We start from the raw sequence: 10,000 nt of genomic DNA on the forward strand, positions 1-10,000 counted from the left end.
ATACCTAGTGTTGATATTAACCATACTTTCCTTCCAGAAATACAGTTCTTCCTTGCAGTAATCGTCAAGAAGGGATATAGAATCCCAATTATCCCTGCACGCGGTGGACAAGACACAATGTCTGGTCATTATCCTGCCAATGTTACCAACTACAGGACAGGTAGAGATAACTTGACCTGTGAAGGAAGACAACTCTCTCGCGGTAACTTTGAAATCGGCTTCAATACTATGATCAATTGAGTTAATGATCTTAACAATTCTCCTTTCCACAATTTAAAAGTACCTAATGCAGCATTCCAGGTAATACCCAGCCAGTCCAATACTTGGGTGGGTTCCCATACCGATTTATCTTCATTGACAACAAAACCTGCGTTGCACAAATCCGCCCTTACAGCCCGGGCCTTAATGAGACAACTTTCTCTATCCTGAACAATCGCCCAACCATCATCCAAGAAGATGGCTTTACAAAGACCCTGTACTCTCCAATAACTTCAAAACCTTAGTAAAAACCCAAGGGGCAGAGGACAGACCGAACGGGAGCACAGAAAAAACATAAAATATTTCCTTAATGGAATCGGGCGCACGCCATGAAAACCCCAGAAAAGTTTGGTGCTCTTGTGCAATGTCTACATGACGGTAACCACTTTTTAAATCGAAGGAAAACATGAACCCATCCTTCACAAAATAAGACATAGCAATTTTCCAGTCCTCTTACTTAACACTTTGCTTAATTAATGACTTGTTGACATGACGCAAATCGAGAATAAGCTCTTCTTACCGCATGGTTGTTCAGAAACTGACAAAGGATTTACAACAAAAGGCTGCTCATTAACCAAACGCACCCGGTCTGAATTAAGGAGCTCAAGAACAGCTTGATCCACAAAAACAGCATAAATACAAGCCGACTTATTATTTTTCAGTTTTACGGCCAACGGAAAACTAATGAATGGCAGTCTGTAGCCATTTTCAATAATAGACAAAATGAAATCCGGAGCACCTATAGATCTGCAGAAAACTAAATTATTCTTCAGATTACCCTTAACACGTAATGAATGTCAGCTTTCAAGTTCGTAATCCTGTGTAAACTGATGTACCTGCGCCAAGGCATCATCATTGCTTTTGTTGAGCTGATTGGCCTGAGGTTGGCTTGTTGTAGGAGATTCCAGGGAAAGAATTGTAGCTAAGGGGCTGGTAACTTCCCGGCCAGAACAAGGATTGGCAGTCCTTAGCCCAGTGTCCAAATTTGCCGCATTTGAAACAGCGGAAGAAGTCGCCAAAAGCGTCTCTACGGCCTGAAAGATAAAGGCAATGACGAAACCTGTAGTAAACGGGAGGTGGGGGGGGGGGGGGGGGGGGGGAAGGGGGGAAGGCTTAAAGCAGAAAGATGAATAAACTGTATGGAACCGCAAGCGTGAATGGTACTCAAGAGACAGCGGAGGGCATAAATACTAATAACTAGCCAATCCCTGACAAACATGAAAAACAGAATGCACAATAGTGGGTGCGGCAGGTGTGAAATGAAAACACCGCAACTAATTACTTGGAATACCAGCGGAAAATATATTTACGTTCTAATTCGCTTCGCTCAAACGAACGTAAAACATTTTACCCTTAAATTCCCGTAATACAAACAAATACCACGAGAAATATGGTAGGATGCGCAAGCGTATCCAAAACACCCATGAACATACAAAGTATAGAGGAGACTCTTTATCTTATACCACGAAAAAGTTGATTATCAGTGCCCAAAGCAATTCTTGGTTTCTTTCCACGATCACTGGAGAGTTGTTCTTTTTGGCGTCTCTTGCGACTCGCAGCTTCCCTTGCCTTCTTAAGACGTTTTTCATCTTCGGAGCCGGATGCAAGTTCGTCTGACTCGTACTCGGCTACGACCTGCCAGCCGTCCATGCTTTTATCAGCGATTTTTATCAGCTTCTGCCGCTTTCGAATACGTTGCCTGCCTTCTTGGGAAAGCTTCTTGATTTGCGACAACTTTGGCTCGATGCTTTCACTCTCGGTTTCAATACTTTCCAAAATGGTATCCAGCTCGGCATTAAGCTCAAATTGTTTCTGGTTTCCTTTGAACTTTAGCTGCACAACTTCTTTATCTAACTTACTTCTATGCTCGATTTGCTTTCCTTTGTCTTCTAATTTTTTTTTTTCTCAAGAAAATCTTTGAACATGGAAAAGACTTGATCAACGGCTGCTGAGTTGCCTCCACTGTCACCCGAAGACGTTTGGAATACTTCAGCCGAAACGGACGAACCCTCGCTCTGTATCTGGTCGTTGGGCATCACACGAATAGATGGGCTTAAAGCAGAAAGATGAATAAACTGTATGGAACCGCAAGCGTGAATGGTACTCAAGAGACAGCGGAGGGTATAAATACTAATAACTGGCCAATCCCTGACAAACATGAAAACAGAATGCACAATAGTGGGTGCGGCAGGTGTGAAATGAAAACACCGCAACTAATTACTTGGAATACCAGCGGAAAATATATTTTGCGAGATCCGGGGTGAGGAGATATCACTCAATAGAAGCTCTGAATGCTATTGAATTTTTACAATCACGAAAAATCTTATATGCTAATGTTACCAACTTGACTTTGAACATAAAGTGTAAGGAATCCCATTTGGCAGTCTTAAGTACTAGCGGCTCTGCAGTGTAGAGATTCCAGGGCAAGGAACCCATCCTTATTAGTAAAACTTCCCCATATTGGCAACGCATAGGAAACAGAGGGTAAGATTATCTTAAAATATAAATCTAGGAGTATGTTACGTAGTAAAAAAAACTACGCTTTAGTAAATTTAATTTGTTAACAAAACTTTTCTTCACTTCAGAAATATGTTGAGCCCGTGTGAGTTTATCATCAATGGTTACGCCTAATAGTCGTGCGTGGGTCACACGCTCTCTAGTGACGCGAACTTGGGCCAATGCCAGAACCCCCTGAGAATGATTGAAATTTGAATCATTACTGTAGAGCTTGTAGGTCTGCGTCCTTTCCAATGATCTCGCTAAAATTTGGTGTGTTTACTGGAGAGAAAAAGGCCCAGTTCCCCTGTAAATCTCGGCTTCCTAGCTTTCATGACGCCTACATGACCGTCATTCTAACTCAGGCAATTTGAGCCGAGCGAAACGAAGTATTTTCAACTTTTCAACCGATCGCCGAAGCAAAGTAAAGTACACCTTATTTAACGTCGATAACTCGTAACAGTAACTTTTAATCACTGACAAACCTGAGGCCGAGCGGTTTTAATAATGTTTTTCGGCCAAAAAATCACACTACAGGCTTCGGAAAAGATAAAGAAAAGGATTGTGGTGCATTTGATGGAATTTCAAGCGTTAAAATTGCTGCAAAGGTAAGATTATTTTCAAAGCGTAAATTGCATGTCTTCACCACGTGTTCCTTCAATATCACAGAATTGTGTTTACCCTCGCTCGCTTGTTTTCGCTTTCGCTCGAGCAGAAATTTACCTTATGACAGTCCAGTGAATAGTTTTATCCTCTTTTCCGTCGAAAAATCGGTTATTTGGGTGGTTTTTGGCCAACAGAGGTGAGTTATTCGTAAATAGGTCATTTTACGGATACAGCGGCCATTTTGAAATCCATTGTTCCAAATAGCTATTATGGGATTGTAAGGGGGCAATTAGTATGCATTTGCCCCCTTACAATCCCATAATAGCTATTTGAAACAATGGATTTCAAAATGGCCGGAGTATCCGTAAAATGGCCTATGCTATCTCTTCCGTTGCCATTAGCAACGGTTCGAAAATTTGACACTTTTATAGCATTATCATATTACGCATTGATCGCTAATCCGATTACTCCAAAAAATCGAAAATTATTCGTGCTTCATCAGTTTTCGGTCAAATTTATGTCCAAGAAAGCAGATAAATTGAAGAAAATGTTAACTTTGCATCCAAAAATTCGTAAACAACGCTAAAATGACCAAATTTTGCCTGGAAAACTTTCTTTCGTGTTATTTTTCTTAAAATTTTTTTTTCAACTTTCGCTTTTATAAAATGTTTCAGTTGTCTGTAAATAAGTCATATGCTGTTGGAAAACGTTGTATCTGTGCCTATATAACAAAACATTTTGTTTTCATTTACAGTGACTGAAATCAACTTTTCCAGTTGCGATATAATGAACATGATTTCAAGGCTCAGGGGAATAAACTCATACAAATCCTTATTTTTATTCCCCAGAGCCTCAAAATCATGTTCATTGTTTTAACTTGAATTTTGATATATCGAAGCTAGTGTAGTGCTCTCGTGACAATTAAATGTTCTTTTACAACAACGAAGACTGAAAATGGCCCTTTCCTGCAGTCAAATTACAGATCCTCACAGGGATCACCCTTTGAGGCCCTGATCAATTTCTCAATTTATTTCATGTAAAAAATTCCTTGTGTCCTCGCGCCAATCTGTTCCCACTCCACTTTCTAAAGTCCAGGTTTATCCCGTTGCCACTTAATGCAAGCAAGAGCCTTCCTCACGCAAGCTTGTTTGTCAGTGTAAACAGAATATGATTATCGCTACCCAATAAAAGTTTAATATGTTTGTGTGCAGGGATGGTGCAGTGGTGAGACCACTCGCCTCCTACCAATGTGGCCCGGGTTCGAATCCCAAACTCGGTGTCATCTGTGGGTTGAGTTTGTTGGTTCTGTACTCTGCACCGAGAGGTTTTCTCCGGGTAGTTCCCAATTAGTGGTCCAGCGCTAAAACGACTAGTCACTTAAATCGATCCATCCATCCATCCCGCGTAGACGCCTCAAGGCGTCTTGTTTCTATAATAAAGCATGTGTGTAATGTTAGAATGAAGTAGTGTAATTAGGATTATTACGCATAATATCCATGATGGGATTCGGCTCCAACTCCTTTTTTCTAGTCGCGACCTTCCTCCTCATTTTTTTGCTCATGGGGTTGCCCGTGGTAGAGAGACTTTTCAGAATAAATACCTCAGTTAAGAATAGAATTCACCTGGTATCTTCTCAGTCAGAGAAGCTCGCGATGACCACTCAAGATCGAAAGGTCAGATATTTGTTCACGGACGTTATCTGTTCCTAGAAGCGAACACATTTCTATGAGCGAAGCTTAGGGAAAACTGTGAACTTCGAACGAACGAAGTTCGATGATGATTGACTTTGTTAACGGCTGCCTTATGACGCTGGCTCTGCTTATAAGCGGCATTTGACATCAGCATCATAGACCTTATTCATAAATGGCGGTCAATTTATAATTCTTTTGTCAAAGTGCAAATTAGCCTACCAAGCCTCGATACCATACAGTGAATTGAAAAGAATTCTTGCTCTAAAATGAGGCTTGGTAGGCTAATTTGCACGTGGACAAAAGAATTATAAATGTGACCGCCATTTATGAATAAGGTCTATGACGTCCCAAACCAGTGGAAGTTATCGATTAACGATCGCCTATCGATAACGTTAACAAATACTGTGTAGCATAGCTTAGTGTCTAGCTGCGCAAGCGCAGTAGACACACAAAACCGGCCACACAGGGCACGTAAGCATAAGCTATGGGCTGATTGAGAGATGGTTCATGCTTTGCGTGCGTGTATCGAGTTCTGGATGCACGTGTGAAGTTTGAAGTCCATCTGGTTTATAAACATTGAAAATGAAACATTCGCTTCTTCAACTAAAGAAAACATAGGCAAACAAACTCAAGATGCCCGAGTAAACATCTTAACTTGGTAAAACCAGGGATTGATGTTCACGTTGCCATGCACAAAAAAGTTGCTGAAGACGGACACCACGAAACTTGCAGTGTTTTTTCTCACTGCACCAAGCTTAACACGGCAATACCAGCAGTTTCGAGGGGTCATGACTTTTTTCATCCTCCCTTTAACGGGTCAAAACGTTTTGTTTTGCTTTTTGACGGATCTTACCAGCCAACCATCGCGACTAAATAATGAAGGATCGCTCATTTCCTCATGAGTGCCTTTCAACTAACACTTTGTGCATTTTTGTGTGAAACAAGGGCCTGTTGTTCTTGCTAAAAAGTCAATGCCGGGAGAAAATTTTCACTGGTGCTCCCTGGGTTCTTCAATTTACTTAATTCATTTACTGTCCGATGAGAACTTGCAAATCTCGACGACATATACTAGCAGTTCTCATTGAGAAGTGAGTGCTGCCGTTAAAGGTGTTTTTGGATGCAAATCAGACGACAATGAGAATTTCAACAAAAAAAACATAACTTATTTTATTTGCAAAATGACATGGTTACATGTATGTTCTTTGAAAATAACATTAACAAGTAACTATTGGTGTGGCTAAGGATTTTGTTGGAATTATGCTTGTAGTATAATTACTAAAAGTGGAAAAGAAATATATTGCTTAACGAAAACGGAAGGTGTAACGAATAACACTGTCTAACGCAACATGTAATAATACGGGCTTTTTAACTGATTCTTAGAACGATTAGTGACACTTTCTTTTGTCTATCTAGCGCAACGTGGAAATAACCTAAATACTTGGTGTAACAACAGTCGCTGTGGTGTAACAACAGTTACTACATGTATAACGGCAACAACGGGTTCATGAACTGATCGTTAGAACAATTAGTGACAGTGACACTGTGTAACGCAGCGTGTAATACACTATTTATTTCGTCTAACAATCGACCGAATTCGATCGATTGAAAAGCAAAGCTGCAAGTGACATAAATGCACACTGTCGGCCTCTAGAATGCTCACTGAAAGCTTCATGACCTTGATGAATGCTTCCTCGAATAGAAGTAATCATAACAGATCAGCAAAAAGTGCCAAAACTCACCTGTAAACAGCGAAACCTTGACTCTGATCAACTGTATTTATAACTTGCTGCGAGCACATGCGATTTTCCCCTGAGCGAGCACGATTTTCCGCTGAGCAAGCACATGTAATAAGACAGCTGCTGATTGGCTAGACTGCGCCATATAACAGAATTTCTGATTAGCTGTTTCTTAATGCGGACGATGGGTCGAACCGTCGAACCAAAATTTCTCGATGGCTTCAAGAATATGAGCAATTATCGTCATTATCATTATCATCATCATTATCATTATCATTATTATTACTATTAATATTTATTGTTAATGTTGTTAATATGGTAAAACGTTATTACTGTTATTGAAGGAGATATATTTAGCACCCTATCACTGACCTTCAACTTGTTTTTTGATCTTTTTTAATAATACAGTTCAGCCCAATGAAACTCTCCTAAACAGATTGCGACTCCCTCAGCTTGGTTGATTTGAGCCGCTTTTCGTAAGCTTGTGGGGCCACCTTGCATCAAAAACAAGAATTCTGAAAAGGAGGCAAGCCTTATGCTAATTAAAACATCCAACGCCAAGTCTAATTTAGAATTACGGCCTAAGCTTACGACCTAAATTTGTCCCCATCTCCTGTTTTTGAGGAAAAACAAAATAATGTCTCGGATATATTTTGTTAGATGCACAGTTTTTTTTTTTTTGAAGGAATGAACTTTGATGGCTTTGTCAGCTGCAAAAACTGTTCTGCTTTTGTGTTTTACCTTGGTTGTCACGCAATTAATCATCGTTTACCAAATGACATCACACAATAAAAACCCAAGCAAACCAAGAACAATACCAAGTCGATTGAAGTCAACGACAGCACTATTGAGTGGTCTTGAAAACGGGATGCGGACAGAGTTGAAATATCCATCACATGAAACAGAGCTGATGACGAAACAGATGACAAACAAGACTTTGCCAACAAGCACACTAGAGGTAAGTCATAAAAGGAAAATTCACTAGTTGAATTCTCAGTCTTTTGCGTGAGAGTATTCAGCCAAAATATAACCAATGGTTTTGTAACATGACTACTTGTGCAAATCCAGATACAGTTCAATAGTTTCTCAATCTGCTTAGCATTTTATATCTACATTACAAAATGACCATTTTGTACTTGGAAACAGGGTACCAATATATCACTTCCTTCTCTTAAGAGAAGCCATTCTAGTATGGTCTTTTATGTGGTCAACCTGACAAAAAAAGCCATTCTTTGAACGTGAGCACTCTTGATTAGTGGAGGACGATTGCCCTTGAGCCTTAAGCCCTTGATGATGTGGGCTAAAACCTCATTTCGCGGGATTAGCCTCGCTCCCAGCCCACGAGATCAATTGCATAGTTACTATAATCGACAGGAAGATCAAAGTCTGAAGTAAAGTCGTTAGTAAAATCGACCTAGGGTAACCTGAGCAACCCAAAGAATAAAAGAGGCCGAAAAGGTGTAAAAAGAAAGACTGAGAATATTTGCACAAAGTAAATTTAAGTTGTTTACAAGTAAGACTTAAAGTAGAGACCTTTTGAGTTTTTCTCGTAAACTGTGTAAGCAAGGACGTGTGCATGAAAATTATGGGAAATGAAACAAACAGAGCAAGGCTGGTTGAACGGTGAAGGAATGTAATGCTCTCTTTCCGTTCCGTGTTTCCTCTGCATTCCGACTCGGTCAGGAGCCCATGGCTAGCGAGGAGCGTACAACTTCATTCTACATGTATTTGTGGAGCGGCGTTTTCACACGCCGAGTTATTTTTGGTGAGTTTCCCGCGAAACCACAGGCGGTTATTTGTTATCGAGATTCCCTTAAAAATCCTTATAAATTATTTTTTTACCCTCCGAGTCTGGGTTGCCTGTGGCGGACCCAAACTTCTCCAGCTAGTTGCAAGTCTTGCACGAGAAATTAAAGTGTTACCTACGCAATTAAGAATGGTCACTCGTGAAAGCCAAATCTCATTTAAGAACTCGTCTAAAAATAGCTTGATCTGTGAAAATGCCGTGCGCGTTACATAGACCAAGGCTAGCGATGGAGTTGTAGTGCTCTTGACTAAGGTCTGGCTTAAGGCGAATATAAGCCAAAAAGCGTCCATAACAGTATTTACTGCCTTGGGATTGGTTTCAAAGATGCCAGCCTTACACCAGTATGATATGGTTTTGAACTCAACGAGAAATCAGCCTTTTAATTGGAAAACTAACCGGAACGCATTCCTTTTGTCAGAACTGGCCGGGCAGACCTGTCACTTTGCAAAGAAAATGTAAAAATTTGAAGGAACACTGGCATGATAATCCCTCGCATTCATCTGGAGGAGTATGATATATCGTCTTGGAAGATTGTTAACTTGAAGGCGTTGTACAGTTAGTCCTTCCAAATGCTCGGACTGGCCGGTCAGTTCTGTCAAATGGAAAGCTCCCTTATTTGTCACTTGACTCGGTTTCCTTTGTTCAATTACTAACTGTCTGAAGCTAAACTGTCTGGAAATCCGGGTAAGGCTTTGATTGTAAAAAACCCTAAAAGCTGTTTTGGGATAAGAAAACTTCACCTTCACTATCGCTCATAGTTGCTTCAGTTCAAACAATGCTAGCCGAGTGCTCACTTTCCCAAAATTTAACAGCAGCCGTTGAACCACGTGTAGTGTGCTGAATGCAGTGATATGCAAAAGTAACAAACCTGTTTACCACGCATACCAGCAGACTAAAGAAAATGTCTGCACATATTGTTGTGTAAATAATGCAAAGTTAAATGCTATCCCACTGCTTAAAAGTAAACAAAACACGTTGTCTACGCGTTGTTGTAAAAAAATTTCAGAAAACCGCAAATCAGAAAAACATGTTTACACTCGAGATCTCACCGCCTACAATCTGCCATTAAAATAGCTTTAAAATACAACTCCACCAAGTAGAAAATAAGTTTTTCGTTATTTAATGGCCCTTTGTTTCTTGTGGAAAGCCTCAACAGGTGACAAATAAAGTAATATGATTGTTTGTGGGGATGGTGAGTGGTGATTGGGGCGTTAGGGCCGATTTACACGGTACGATTTTTGTCGCATGCGAGAACGGCTTACGGCAGGCTCACGACATGATTTGCGATTGTTGTGTACGTCAGAAAAAATGTCGTAGCATTTTAAAACATGTTCTAAAACGCTGCGACAATCGTAAGTCATGTCGTGGGCCTGTCGTGAGCTTGTCGCATGCGTGTAAATCGGCCC

General features: G+C 40.5%; 1 protein-coding gene and 1 pseudogene across 2 annotated transcripts in view; one reads left to right on the top strand and one right to left on the bottom strand.

Moving 5' to 3' along the window:
- LOC137974083 (N-acetyllactosaminide beta-1,6-N-acetylglucosaminyl-transferase-like) overlaps nucleotides 1-10,000 on the top strand; it is a 29,966-nt gene that overhangs the window by 16,671 nt on the left and 3,295 nt on the right. For both annotated transcript variants that reach the window (XM_068821007.1, XM_068821006.1), the window contains one exon: nucleotides 7,473-7,745. In XM_068821007.1, the coding sequence (XP_068677108.1) occupies nucleotides 7,485-7,745 (261 nt within the window). In that variant the 5' untranslated portion in view covers nucleotides 7,473-7,484. The remainder of the gene's footprint in view (nucleotides 1-7,472; nucleotides 7,746-10,000) is intronic.
- LOC137974084 (uncharacterized) lies at nucleotides 231-2,294 on the bottom strand (annotated as a pseudogene).

The sequence above is a fragment of the Montipora foliosa genome, chromosome 10, assembly GCF_036669935.1.
Source record: "Montipora foliosa isolate CH-2021 chromosome 10, ASM3666993v2, whole genome shotgun sequence".
Taxonomy (NCBI): Eukaryota; Metazoa; Cnidaria; class Anthozoa; order Scleractinia; family Acroporidae; genus Montipora; species Montipora foliosa.